The 14,892-nt window shown below is 49.2% G+C and overlaps 1 protein-coding gene across 1 annotated transcript; it reads left to right on the top strand.

Moving 5' to 3' along the window:
- Window positions 1-490: 490 nt before the first annotated feature.
- FAU (FAU ubiquitin like and ribosomal protein S30 fusion) lies at window positions 491-1,414 on the top strand. Its single transcript, XM_035313482.1, has 4 exons — window positions 491-644; window positions 740-884; window positions 991-1,046; window positions 1,188-1,414. Exons 1-4 carry the CDS (start codon window positions 570-572, stop codon window positions 1,311-1,313), a joined length of 402 nt encoding a protein of 133 aa, XP_035169373.1. The 5' UTR covers window positions 491-569; the 3' UTR covers window positions 1,314-1,414.
- The last annotated feature ends 13,478 nt before the right edge of the window (window positions 1,415-14,892 follow it).

Here is a 14,892-nt window from a genome sequence, read left to right on the forward strand (position 1 = left end):
GGGGGGCTCTGGGACCTGGGGGCTGCTCTTGGGGTCTGGAGGCTGCTCTTGGGGTCTGGAGGAGGTTTGTGAGGTCCGAGGGTGGGGGCTTTGGGGCCTGGGTGAGGGGCTCTGGAGCCTTGGGGGTGGTTTGGGGGCCTGAGGAGGAGGTTCTTGGGGGGTGTTGGGGCCCATGGAGGGGCGCTGAGGGGGTTTGTGCAGGCACAGGAAGGCTTTTTGGGATTTGGGGGGATCCGTGAGGCCTTGGGGGGGGCTCTGGGGTGGACTTCTGGGGTCTGGGAGGGGGGTCTGAGGGCTAGGGGAATGGTCTAGGAGGTTTACAGGGGGCTCTTAGGGTCTAGGGGGGCTGTGAGGCCTTAGGGGGCTTTGGGGAGGGTTTCTGAGGCATTTGGGGGTGGTCTCAGGGTGTCTGGGAGGCTTGGGGGGTTCTTTGAGGCTTTTGGGTTTCTGGGAAGGTTTGTGTGGGGTCCTTCTGTTTTTTTTGGTGCCTCCCCCTCCTCTTTTGGGGTTCTCCCCCGTTCCCAGGGATCTCTAACCCTGTGTCCCCCCTCCCCAGACCCCCACCCACCATGCAGCTCTTTGTCCATGCCCAGTCCCTCCACGCCATTGAGGTCTCCGGCGCTGAGACCGTTGCCCAAATCAAGGTGAGCCCCTCCCCTCCCCTCATTACCGGGCTGCTCCTTGCCCCGAAACCATTTGGGGCTGACCCATTTGGGGACTTTTTCCCCCCCAAAAACAGGCAAGGATCGCGGCGCTCGAGGCCATCGCCCCCGAGGACCAGGTGCTGCTCTTCAGGGGAAGCCCGCTGCAGGATGAGGCCGTGCTGGAGCAGAGCGACATCCCTGAATTTTCCACCCTTGACGTCACTGCGCGGCTGCTGGGGGGTACAGGATTATGGGGGTTAATTAATGGGGCCTTCTTGTTACCCTAATGAGCTCCAAATCTTTAATTGTCACCCCCCCCCCCCCCCCCACCCCCCTTTTTACACAGGTAAAGTCCACGGTTCGCTCGCCCGTGCTGGCAAAGTGAGGGGCCAGACCCCCAAGGTGAGTTTTGGGGGGAACTTTGGGGAGATTTGAGGGATTTTGGGGGGATTTTAGGATATTTTTAGGGTCCTAGAGCTTTGTTTTTTGGGGGTGCAGTCCCTGAATGCCCTTGTCTTCTGTTTTTTTCCCCCCAAAAAACAGGTGGCGAAGCAGGAGAAGAAGAAGAAGAAGACTGGGCGCGCCAAGCGGCGCATGCAGTACAACCGGCGCTTCGTCAACGTCGTCCCCACCTTCGGCAAGAAAAAGGGCCCCAACGCCAACTCCTAGAGGAAAAAAAATCCCCCAAAATAAACAAAATCCAAAAAATCACGCTGGGAGAGGGCTTTCGCAGCCCTTTTGGTGAAATAAAAATTGTTTGTGCTCCAAAACGTCAAAGTTTTGAAGGTTTTGGGGTGGAAAACGGAGTTTTCTGGTTGTAGAGCACGCGAGAAAGTGCAAAATGTTAAGGATTTGGATGGAAAAATGAGGGGTCATTCTCTGTCCCCATTCTGAGAGGAGAAAGCTATATTTTGGGTGGTAAAATCCACCCTTTTCAGCCCAACAGCTCAGTTAGAGGTCAGAAAACCTCCTTTAGACCGTGCCTGGAGGAGTTTAAAAGGTTTAGGATCGTGCTTTCCTGGGGGATTTCCCCAAATTAGGTTGAGATCTTTCCAACCTTGAAGATTTTATCACTTCAGGCTAGAAAACTCATCTTAAAGCTCCAAACCCCACTTTTTTTAATCCAACCCTCACTTTGTAAGACCCCAGCATGTCACTGCAGGCCTTAAACCCTCTTTTTTTTTCAGCCCAAACCCTATTTTTCAGCACTTGGGGACCCTGTGTTTGGGGTCGAAAACCTCATTTCACAGTTTTCATACCTTTTTTTTTTTCAGTTCTGAGCCCATTTGTGAGGGCTTGAAACCAATGCCGGGGGACAACCCACACCCCATGGGGGGATTCTCCTCCCCTCGGCCCGCTCTCGCGGGGAGGTTAGGGGGCCGGGGGGGGGGCTTCTGAGGGGGGTTGGGAGGCTTGGGGGAGCTGTGGGGGCTTTTGGTTTTAAAGGGAGAGATTTGGGGTGTTTTGGGGGAGGGTTATAGGGGTTATGGTGGAGCTTTGAGGAGCTTGGGGGGACTTTGGTAGGGTTTTAAGGGAGCTTTGGGGGGAGTTGGGGTTTGGGGGGAGTTTGGGGAGAATTGGGGTTTGGGGAGAGCTTTGGGGGAGCTTTGAAAGTTTGGGAAAATTTGGGGTGGGTTTGGGGGGGAATATTAGGGGAGGATTGGGGGGAATTTGGAAGTTTGAGGGTAGTTGTGGGGAGTTGGGGTGAACCTGGGGGGAGTTCCGGCCGAGTTTTGGGGGATTTGGGGTGAGTTTTGGGGGAGCTTTGGAGGGTTTGGGGGTTGTTTTTTGAGTGGTTGGGGTGAATTTGGGCCATTTTGGGGGAGTTTGGGAGCGGCGTGGAGGGGCAAAGTCTGTGCTGGGGTCGTTTCAGAGCGGCTCTGCCCCGTTAATGAGTTAATTATCCCGGAGCTAAATGACGGGAGGCGGGGGGAAGGCTGCTCGGGCTGCCACAGAGCCTGAGGAAGCGGCGGAAATGGCCGAGCGGTGCCGGAAAGAGCCGAGCGGGGGGGTGGGGGAAGCCCAGAGCGTCCGGAAGTTCCCAAACGTTTCTTCGGGGGGCGGGGCGGAGAGAGCCGAGCGGCTCCGAAAGCACCCGAGCGGCTCCGAAAGCACCCGAACGGCTCCGAAAGTTGCCCATCGCTTACGAAAGCTCCCGAGTGCCCGGGGCGGGTCAGGCCGAGGCTGCAGCCTCGAGGCCGGGGGCTCTGGTCCGGGCTTCCCCCGAGGGCTTCTCAGCGATACGGGGCGGTTTAGGGGGCGAGGGCGGCCCCAAAAGATCCCCCCGGAGCTCGGAGTCCCCAGGGGAAGCCCCAAGCCCCCGAGGACGCGGCTGTGCTGGAGCACAGCCCGCTTTGGCCGTTCATTAGTAAAATAATTTACTAAGGTTTTCCAGAAAAGGGGGCACTGAAAAATGGGATTAGAAATTAGAGAGTGACTGATTAAGAATTAATATATAGGGAACACTCATTGCTTGTGCTGCGCTGGGAAAATACAAAATGTACATGCAAATACAGCGTGAGAAGAATGCCCAGCTTTATGATAAGGAGTAAGGAGGAGGACTAAAAGGGGGTCACACTCGCAAGGTGCCTGGATAACAGGGGGCCCTTGGACCCTGGGAACCGAGACAAACCAACCTTACGGATTGGACTGAGACCAAGGACTCAGAGAGCATGCGCAAGAAGATAAAGGTGCAAAGTTCAGCTCTGATGAAGACATCTGACTTCATCCCGACGACCACCTGGACGACCACCAGAAAGCACTACGCAAGCGCAGAAGGACTGATAAGATAATTAGCATACGAAGCAGGGCTAGGTGGAGCCAGGAAATGAATATGCATAGGTGTGTTGCAAAACTTAATGCATCTGTAGTATTTTAGGGGATAAAAGAGAATGCAAGCAAGCAAATTGTTGCGCACGACTTTGGTGGGACTACCCCCGTGCTGCCCAGCGCTGAATAAACATACCTACTTTACAATCTTACTGATGGTGGAGTTAGTTTTCGCGATTCAGTCCAAACCCTTTTTTTTTTTTTTTTTTTTCTCCTAATCCAGCACTTCCTTTTTAATAACTCAAAGCCTCACTACAGTCCTTAAACCTGACTTTTTCACCCCAAACCCAGTTTTTCAATGCTTGTGGACCCTGTGTTTGGGGTTGGAAGCTGCAATCGAGGGTTTTAAAGCTTTTTTTTTTTTTTTTTTTTTTTTTTTTGCAGGTCTAAGCACAATTGTGAGAGCTTGAGGACAAGCCCAAGGTAAAACCTCCACCTCAGAGGGGATTCTTTCCAACCTTAAAGATTTATCATTTAGGCTAAAAAAAATCTTTTGAAGGGACCACAAAATGGCCGCCCTCCCTGAGGGCCCCCTCAGCCTCCCTCCTGCGCCCAGCCTGCGCCGTGAGGGGGGAGCCGAGCCTGTGCCCCCCTTTTTGGCGTCTCCTTGAAAAAAATATGAAATTCTGAAGGACTGGGGTGGAAAATGGGGTTTTGTGGTCGTAGAGCATGTGGTAAAGCACAAAATTTCAAGGATTTGGGTGGAAAAATGAGGGGTCACACCCCAGACCCATTTTGAGAGGAGAAAGTATTATTTTTGTAAATTTTGTTTTGAGAGGATAAAGTTTTGAAAGGACAAAGTTGCTTTTGGGTGGTAAAATCCACCCTTTTCAGCCCAAGAGCTCCGTCTGAGGTCAGAAAACCTTAGAGCATGCCTAGAGGAGTTTAAAAGGTTTAGGGGCGTGCTTTCATGGGGGATTTCTCCAAATTAGGTGAAAGGATGTTTCCAACCTTAAAGATTTTATAATTTCAGGCTCAAAAACTTCTTTTTTTGAGGTTTTTGAGGCCCAGACCCCACTTTTTAAAATCCAACCTTCCGTTTTAAGAACCCCAAAGCCTCACTGCAAGATTAAATCCTCCTTTTCACACCAAATCCATTTTTCAGTGCTAGGGGACCCTGTTTTTAGGGTCCGAAGCCTCATTTTGGGGTTTTAAAACCTTTTCTTTCAACTCTTAAGTCCATTTGTGAGGGTTCAAGGCTGAGCCTGGAGGAAAACCTGCACCCCATGGGGGGGGGGATTCTGCTGCCTTGGGTGGTTTGGAGGTGATTTAGTGTTTTTGGGGTGTTCTGGGGATTTCTAGGGGAGGTTTGAGGGGAGCTTTTTTTTTTTTTTTTTGGGGGGGGGGGGTTTGGGAGGATTTGGGGTTCTTGAGTGGAGCTTTGGGAGGCTTTATTTTCGGGGGTGGGGGGATCCTTGAGCACTGCGTTCAACCTTGAGTCCCACATTCAGTTTTTGGGACCAGATGACCCTGGAGGTCTCCACCAACCCTTATTTTATAATTTCAGGCTAAAAAACTCTACATTTTTAAGGGACCACAAAATGGCTGCTCTCCCCAAGGGCCCCCTCTGCCTCCTTCCTGCACCCGACCTGCGCCGTGAGGGGGGAGCCAAGGCTGTGCCCCCCTCATGGCCAGGGGCTCCTCCTCACCCCAGGGGCTCCCCATGAAGACAGGATCTGCAAAGATCCCGGCTGCAGCTCTAGGGCTTGGCAGCCCCCCAGGAAAGCCCCGAGGCCCCCAGGGAAAGCCCAGAGGCTTGTGACAGAATGTCACAGAATGACAGAATTTTCAGGATTCGAAGCGGCCTCAAAAGATCATCTAGACCAATCCATGTCCCTGGTGGATGAGGGAAATGCTGTTGATGTCTGCTTAGCCTTCAGCAAGACCTTTGGTGCGGGCACCCACAGTATTCTCCTGGAGAAGGTGCAGCCCAGGGCTTGGACAAATACACTCTTTACAAAAAATAGTGTTTTTATTTTATGTATTTATTTTTTTAAATGGTTAAAAACTCGCTAGCTGGCCAGGCCCAGAGAGTGATGATGAAGGGAGTGAAATAGAGCTGTTTGTGAGTGGTGTTTGCCCAGTGGTGGGGCCCATCCTCATTAATATCTTTATTAACTATTTGGATGAGGGAACTGAGGGAATTATCCTCAGTAAATCTGCAGATGACACCATGTCCTGCCTTGAGTACCATGTTTACCTCGGAGTACCACGTCCAACCCCGAGTACCATGTCCAACCCCGAGCACCGTGTTCAGATTTGGGCCCCTCGCTGCCAGAAGGACATCGAGGCCCTGGAGCATGCCCAGAGAAGGGCAACAAAGCTGGGGAAGGTTCTGGAACACGTCCTGTGAGGAGTGGCTGAGGGAACCAGGGTTTGTTTGGTCTGGAGAAGGCTCCGGGGAGACCTCCTTGCTCTCTACAACTCCCTGACTACGTTCTGGGATGGAGTCAAAGGATCCAGTCCATAATTGCATGGCTATGGGCCCGGTGCTTCACGCAGGGCTTTGGGTTCTTTTGGGGGCTGTCCAAGATGCGGTGGGACAGCCCCCGTACCCCTAACGTGGTCCTGGATGGGTTTATGTTCTTCTCGGGAGGATGAGGAGTGAGTAGAAGGTCTGGGGGTGAGAATTAAGGGGCAGGCTGGCACGTGATGTGGGTGTCTGCTAGGAGGATGAGGAGGGTGAGGAGGCCTCCCCTTCAGGCAGCTGAGCGCCTTGCCCTGGATATCCTTGGGGGTTTCAATGACCCCGACATTTCCTGGTTCTTCTGGTGTACTGAGAACTTCAAGACGCCAACAAGGAGAGGAGCTGCTGGACCTCGTCCTTGCTAACGAGGGGCTCGTTGAGGTGGAAAAAGTTGAGGGCAGACACCTCGGACTTCAGCAGGGTTGACTTCGGCCTTTTCGAGCATTTTCCAGGAGAAATCACAAGGGACGAGGTCGTCAAAGGAAAAGAGGATTGAGAGAGCTGGGTGGAATTCAAGGATCGCTTCTTCCGAGCTCAGGATCAGAGCGTCCCAATGGGTAGGAGGTCAAGGAAGGAGAGCTGGGGGGTTGAATGGCGCCAACTCGAGTGGGAAGAGGAACGTCTACAGAGGATGGAAGGAGAAGGAACTCCTGGGCCAACTCGAGTGGAAGAGGACCACGAGCCAGTACCGTGCCCCGTTGGCCTTCCTGGCCATCTTCCTCTTCCTGGGGGTGCTTAGGAGGTCGGGAGAGGTCCTTGTCCTCCTCTACTCTGCCCTGGTGAGGCTGCATGGGGGACATTGTGCCCAGTTCTGGGCCCTGAGCTCTGGGAGGACAGGAGCTGCTCGAGGGAGGCTGGCGTGGAGCTGGAAAATAAATTTCCAAAAGAAATTTCCAGGCTAGAAAAGAACTTTCCAAGATTCATACTCGTGACCGGATCCCTAAGCCACTGGACCTGTTGCTTGATGAGCTAGCTGAGAAATGCATTAGTAAGACTAAAGAAAAATGGATTAATGCTTGGGACTAAGTTCTAAAAGAATCTTAGCTTGTGCCAGGCAGTACCCAAGCTCTTGTGCCTTGCTGCACAACTAGTCAATGAGTCAGCTGGCATGCCTTCGTAGCAATCAGCGTTAGATGCTTTAATCTATTTACTTTTTGTTGTCATTCTTCTTGTTGTGTGAGAACATTGAATGGTTTTGGGGCATCTTCCTCAAGAGTGTAGTTTTGAGGAGGAGTCTGCTTTGGCTTCATAAGCACAGGATATCAGGCAGTGAGCAACATAAGAAAACTTCCCTGCAGAGCGGTAGCACTTTCAAGTCCCTGTTAAGCTGTTTGGTTTTGGCATTACAAATTCTTTAGATGTTGCATATTGTAAACCTGGGCCGAATATTTTACAAACCATGCAGAAGACATTTCCGCATGAAGAGCTTGTGCTAAAGAAGGACCGACAGGAAGGTATAACCGTAGCATCCACTTTAAAATTCGGCCAAAGGAAAAACTTGTGGTTTGTGCAATCAACATCCAGAAACCTTTCAGACATAATGATGGTAGAATTTTATTATTTGCATGTGCATGTCTTTATTTTGGGAATATCTGTAATATAATGCATAGGTTTTATTCTGGATTCTAAACTGGAATGCCAAACGGAAGCTCTGAATGACTCAATACTTGGTAGAGGACGATGCGTTCTCTGCTAAAGCATCCTGCTTCTGACAGTAACTAAGACAATTAGCATCTGTAGAGGTTGACTAAAGGTTTGAAGTATAAGGCACCTCTTTTCCTTTAAAACTTAAAACTCAGATACTTGGAGAGGAAGCATTTTTAGGATGGTGTTTTTAATTCCTTTCCGAAGAACATCAGGACCAGGATACAAGTATAAATGGTTTAAGCTAAATATTGCTTTAGCTATCATGATTTTTCACCAGTCTCCTAATTTAAATGATTGTGGATCATACTGTACACTTGCACGTGAGGTCAATGAGTATTGATACTTAACGGTGTGTACTGTGAGGCTTTGCTTGGATAGTATGTGCGAGCTGACTCCTGACTGCATCAGGCCTGATCAAGTTTAGTCTTGTCTATTGGTGAGAGCGAATAAATGGATAAACTTGTTCCACTCCTGGCTAACGGAGATCCCAGAATAGTTCTGCAGCTATTCCTTGAGAATATCTTACTAACATTGCTCCCAGCAGAGCTGATAGATTAATTTGCCTAGGTAAAGTAAAGGCAGGAAAACTAGCAACAACATAAAAGCAGAGAGGCTAGGGAATTGGAAATTGTGCTACCCCTCTGGTGTCTGCCTTCTGTTATCTTCTCCTTCAGGGATCTTTAAGGAGCCTTACCTAGAAGATGCATTGGTCTCTCTGTCAGGTCTCAGTAGTCCCAGGCGAATGGAATTCTGTGGCCATCACATCCTTAATCGCCATGCTTTCATCGTGGGAACCTCCTCCAGAAAGAAAGGGTCTTGTTTTTATAGCTATTTAGCAGCTACAGATATTGTTCCTAATCTTCTTTATTCTAAGGGGGAAAAAATCACCAACAGAGTAGCGTACCCTATACTTACCCATCAGTGGGACCTAAGACAGCTTTATAGAGCCTTGTGCCATCTGCTTAGATTTGTGGTGGGATGAACTCTAGGAAATAGCATTCAGCGTGTGCCCTCAAATGAAGAAAGGGTTGTGGCACTGATTTAGAAGCTGAGAGAGCAAGAGAAAGAGGCCCAGGCTATTCAGGACAGTTAACAACCCTCTTTTGTCTTTCAGACAATTTCAGTCCTATTTTACAAGATGATCCACTCGACAGTGATGACGACACATCCCCCGTCTCTGGAGATGAACTACCAGAAAAAATACCTGAGAGACCAGAGGAAAAATTCCTCTGTTTCAGTAGGTAAAGAAAGATGGGTTCCCCATGATGTTTACATTCTTAGGAGTGCTGAGTCTTTGTAAACAGTTTCAGCTGTTAAAAGTGCGAGTGGTGGTAGAGGAAGGGGGAACATCAAGTTTGTGTGTTGAAGGGGCACTCAGTATTCTCAAGAAGAATCTGTGAAGGGACTGAAGTTCTAATGAAGTAAGTTGCTCTAAATGATCCAAGTGAAAAGCCCAGGCTTCTCTTCCGAAGCCAAAGTGATCTGCAGACTACTAGAACATGTTGACTGAATCTATGGCATTCTTTGAAGGACTCAAGACCACATAAACATGCTGTCTGTCCTTTTAGCTAAAAATAACCAACTTTCTGGACTTGTGTTGTCACCTTTTGCCCTTCTGTTTTCCGGGACTCTTAAATGAGTAGTGAATTGGGTAGCAGAAAGAAAACTGAGAAGTGGCTTGTTAAAAAACCTTGAGAAAAATTCAGACGGTGTTTTGATTTGTTACCATTAAGCCACCAAATTGTGTTATCTTTTGGTATTTTAATGTGGACGTCATGTAAGCCCATGGTTGGAAAGTTAGATTATGTTATTGCAGTCAGGTCAGTTATTTTTCTCACTTTCTGCTGCTGTGCAGTCCAGAAAATGTTTTGTCCTTTTGAGCAAGGTTAACTCTCCAGTATCTTTGATTTAAGCCAGTAAAGGTGCAGCCTTATTGTAGTGGGAAAAAAGCAAATGCTTCTCGTAAATGCATTTCCTAGCAGGAAAGCAAGATTGCCAGGCTATTAATTTGCAGTCTTGGTTTAGTAAAGAATAGGAAACATAAGGGAAGAAGATGAACCAATTAGAATGACTGACTAAATTAACTGGGAATCTTACGTGTGTTTAACGTACCGCTGTCATTTAACCAATCCCGTTGTGTGCTGCTTTAGATATGGCCCACGTGGTTCAGTGCCCGCATCCATTTTTCTCTAGAAATGCTGTTCTGCTCTTTTCAGAGAATCACAGAATAGTCTAGGTTGGAAGAGACCTCCAAGATCACCGAGTCCAACCTCTGACCTAACGCTAACAAATCTTCCACTAAACCATATCCCTAAGCTCTACATCTAAACGTCTTTTAAAGACCTCCAGGGATGGGGACTCAACCTCTTCCCTGGGCAGCCCGTTCCAGTGTCTAACAACCCTTTCAGTAAAGAAGTTCTTCCTAATATCCAACCTAAACCTCCCCTGGCGCAACTTTAGCCCATTCCCCCTCGTCCTGTCACCAGGCACGTGGGAGAATCGACCAACCCCCACCTCGCTACAGCCTCCCTTCAGGTACCTGTAGAGTGCAATAAGGTCACCCCTGAGCCTCCTCTTCTCCAGGCTAAACAGTCCCAGCTCCCTCAGCCGCTCCTCGTAAGACTTGTTCTCCAGACCCTTCACCAGCTTCGTAGCCCTTCTCTGGACTCGCTCAAGCACCTCCATGTCCTTCTTGTAGCAAGGGGCCCAAAACTGAACACAGTACTCGAGGTGCGGCCTCACCAGAGCCGAGTACAGGGGGACAATCACTTCTCTGGACCTGCTGGCCACGCTGTTTCTTATTCAAGCCAGGATGCTGTTGGCCTTCTTGGCCACCTGAGCACACTGCTGGCTCATATTCAGCCGACTGTCAACCAATACTCCCAGGTCCTTCTCTGCCAGGCAGCTTTCTAACCACTCATCTCCCAGCCTGTAGCGCTGCTTGGGGTTGTTGTGCCCCAGGTGCAGGACCCGGCACTTGGCCTTGTTGAACTTCATACTGTTAGCCTCGGCCCATCGGTCCAGCCTCTCCAGATCCTCCTGCAGAGCCTTCCTACCCTCGAGCAGATCGACACACGCACCTAACTTGGTGTCGTCTGCAAACTTGCTGAGGGTGCACTCCATCCCCTTGTCCAGATCATCGATGAAGATGTTAAAGAGGACTGGTCCCAGTACCGAGCCCTGGGGGATTCCACTAGTGACCGGCCTCCAACTGGATTTGACTCCATTCACCACAACTCTCTGGGCCATCCAACCAGCTCTTAACCCAACAAAGTGTACGCCAGTCCAAGCCATGAGCAGCCAGTTTCCTGAGGAGAATGCTGTGGGGAACGGTGTCAAAAGCCTTACTGAAGTCAAGGTAGACCACATCCACAGCCTTTCCCTCGTCCACCCAGCGCGTCACTTTGTCACAGAAGGAGATCAGGTTCATCAAGCAGGACCTGCCCTTCATAAACCCATGCTGACTGGGCCTGATCACCTGCTTGCCCTGCAACTGCCGCATGATGACACCCAAGATAATCTGCTCCATGAGCTTCCCTGGCACTGATGTTAAACTGACAGGCCTATAGTTCCCCGGGTCTACCCTCCGGCCCTTCTTGTAGATGGGCGGCACGTTTGCTAGCTGCCAGTCAAGTGGGACCTCCCCCGATAGCCAGGACTGCCGATAAATGATGGATAGTGGCTTGGCCAGCTCCTCTGCCAGTTCTCTCAGTACCCTCGGGTGGATCCCATCCGGCCCCATCGACTTGCGTACATCCAAATGCTGTAGCAGGTCACCAACCATTTCCTCGTGGATTGTGGGGGCCACATTCTGCTCCCCATCCCCTTCCACCAGCTCAGGGTACTGGGCGTCCAGAGAACAACTGGTTTTGCTGTTAAAGACTGAGGCAAAGAAGGCGTTAAGCACCTCAGCTTTTTCCTCATCTCTGATTACTAAGTTTCCTCCCGCATCCAGTAAAGGGTGGAGATTCTCCTTAGTCCTCCTTTTTGTGTTGATGTATTTATAAAAACATTTTTTGTTGTCTTTAACAGCAGTGGCCAGATTGATCTCCAGATGAGCTTTGGCCTTTCTGATTTTGTCTCTGCACCGCCTCGCAACATCCTTGTAGTCCCCCTGAGTGGCCCGCCCTTTTTTCCAAAGATTATAAACCCTCTTTTTTACTCCTGAGCTCGAGCCACAGTTCTCTGTTCAGCCAGGCCGGTCTTCTTCTGCGCCGGCTCGTCTTTGGGCACGTGGGGACAGACCACTCCTGAGCCATTAAGATTTCTTTCTTGAAGAGCACCCAGCCTTCCTGGGCTCCTCTGCCCTTCAGAACCGCCTCCCAAGGGACTCTACCAACCAGTGTCTTGAGCAGCTCAAAGTCATCCATCTGGAAGTCCAAGACAGCGGTTTTACTGATCCCCTTCCTGACTTCACCAAGTATCGAGAACTTTACCATTTTGTGGTCACTCTGCCCAAGACAGCCCCTGACCAGCACGTCTCCCACCAGTCCTTCTCTGTTAGTGAACAGAAGGTCTAGCGGGGCACCTCACCTGGTAGGCTCGCTAACCAGCTGCGTCAGGAAGTTATCTTCCACGCTCTCCAGAAACCTCCTGGACTGCTTTCTCTGGGCTGTGTTGTGTTTCCAGGATATATCAGGGAAGTTAAAGTCCCCCACAAGAACAAGCGCTGACGATTTTGCAACTTCTGCCAGCTGTCTGCAGAACTCCTTATCCATCCCCTCATCCTGATTTGGCGGTCTGTAACAGACCCCCATCAGGATGCTTGCCTTCTTGGCCTTTCCGCTGATCCTAACCCACCTTGTCATTCCCAGCCTCAAGTTCGATGACATCCAAACACTCTCTAATATAGGGAGCCACTCCACCACCCCTTCCGTGCTGCCTGTCCCTTCTGAAGAGCCTATAGCCAGACATTGCAGCACTCCAGTCATGAGAGTGGTCCCACCACGGTAACGTGATGGCAACCAAGTCATAGCCTGCGTGCTGCACAATGGCTTCCAGCTCCTCCTGCTTGTTGCCCATGGTGCGTGCATTAGTGTAAATGCACTTCAGCTGGGTCTTAGCTTTCTTGCTACCTTCTCCATTTCAGCTAAACTTGACAGATGTAGAGATCTCTCAGGTACTTCAACTTGCGACCTTGTGTAGATTGGTGTATATGAGAAGTGATGAGATCCAGATTGGTGTGTGCTGAGAGAGAAAGTTGCTGTGCTCCCCCATATCAGGTAGCAGACCAGGTGTCGTCTGTGTATTCGGTCAGACAGTCCATGGGTACACTTGAGGAGTCATTACTTGGCCCAGCCAAATGAATAGCAGGCACAAGAGAGCTGGGCAGGATTTCTTAGGGGGAGGTATGGCACAAGCCTGTAAGAAAATGGGCTTTGATAGTCTTCCTGATCACAAAACAGCTTATTACTTGCTGGAATATGGAGATTATTTGGGGGTGGGAGGGGAAGTATATAGGAAAAGTACTTGGAACATCTGTGTGTCTATTCAGCACCTCATTTCTAGACTTGCTTTCTTATGACTCTTGTTCTAGGGATGCTTACTATGAACTGACATGGTGTCGGCCCCATTCTGTTTACAAATGTTGCACTGCCAGAAGCAACAGACAGAGAGTTATCTTTTTTCTTTTTATTCTCATAGGATTCATGGACTGTATGTAAAGGATCAACTGAGTTGCAAGGAAGGTAAGTAAAATTGATTGGTAATGGAGGTGGCCTTGTTTTCATGTTTGCTTCTGTCTGAAAATGCACTTTTCTTTTCGAGAAAACCATAAACACGGTGGATGTTGTACACATCCCCATTGTCCATACCAAATGTTGCAGTGAGGATGTTGCTAGCAGCTCCGGAAGCTGGGAGGTGCTGCTAAGAGACCTCTGTTTGTGGAAAGAGATGCTGCTCATCTCAGTGGGCTCCAGAAAGTAGTTTGCATTGCCTCCGAAGACTGTGTGCTCCCAGGAGATGGCTCTGTATCAGACTGCATGTCGTGTCCTTTTTGTAGCTGCCTTTTTTATTCTATTTGTAAGGCAGCCAAGCTCAAACCGAGGCAGTCAGAGCTGACCGATGTGCTTGGGTCAGCTGGCAGCTCCTTGCGTTGCATTTCAGCCTGGGGAGCACGGTGTGCAAATAAATGCATTTGAAAAATCCTAAGAGGCAGTGTGACAGAGCAGCCTGGCTATCCTCAAACTTTAGATCTTGTTACATCTCTGCTGGATCTGGGAAACAATGTCTTCAAGAGTTGCTTCAGGTGCTCGGATTCAAACACGTGCTAGGGCAAGCATCTCATGAGGCCCCTTTCCATCAGCACGGAGAACAGGAGGAAGAAAGGTGCTCTTCCACGTGCCCTTACCAGTGCCCTCCTCTAACTAACTTCTTCATGCCTTTGCCATTCTCCTGAGCAAACACTAAGCTCTTAGTAAAGTGGGTGCTGAGGAGTGGTAGAAGAGTCTTGTCTATTTTCTGACTTTACAGGGAAATTTAGTTTGATATACTCTTAATGAAACATTTTTTAAGCAGAACAAGACACCCCTCCCCCCTCCCCTCCCCCAAGTTATCACAACTTCCCTCCTGTAGTACAAATGATAGTACTCATCCTTGTAGGAGCAGCAATATGACGAAAGTCAACAGCAGGAAGAAGGGTTCTAAGCTTTGAAATAATGAGCCTTGCTCTTTTCTGGAGAGAGCTCCAAATAAACATGTTTAGCAAGATATGCAGATGGGAGAAAAACTCTAACTAGATTTTAATTCTGGGATGTATAATGTCAAGCTTGGCTGTTCCTCTGACCAATTGAATTTAAAGTGTTTGTTTCACAAAACACTAGGTTTCTGTGAAAGGTTTTGCTGGCATATCTTTCTGCAAAGGACATGAAGCTTAAGTTATCCACAAGAAAACAGTTAGTTTTGAAAGCTGTTTTTTTTTGGTTTGCTTGTTTGTTTTTTCTGTTCTTTTTCTTGAGCACAGCAGTGGTTCCATGGTTCAGTGGTTCTACCTGCCATCAGGTGCCCCACTACCAAGTCAGGAGAGCTTAGTAAACTTGCGCGAGGCAGAATTTCTTGATCTGAATCTACGTGGTTCACATAAATAAATCCATATTTCCTTCTTTTCATACGATTATTCTTCTGGCAGTATTGAATGTTTCAATGGACGCTGTTTAAGATCAATGAGAAAAAGCATCCTGCCACATTCAGATGCTAGCTTTGAGGAAAGTATGGCAACATTGAGTGAAAATGTCAACAGAGGACACTTTTCAAGGTATTGTATTTGTCTATGGTCAGTCTCTGTTCAATGTATAGATAGAAAAGCAA

This window comes from Oxyura jamaicensis, unplaced genomic scaffold, assembly GCF_011077185.1.
Source record: "Oxyura jamaicensis isolate SHBP4307 breed ruddy duck unplaced genomic scaffold, BPBGC_Ojam_1.0 oxyUn_random_OJ172, whole genome shotgun sequence".
Lineage (NCBI taxonomy): Eukaryota > Metazoa > Chordata > Aves > Anseriformes > Anatidae > Oxyura > Oxyura jamaicensis.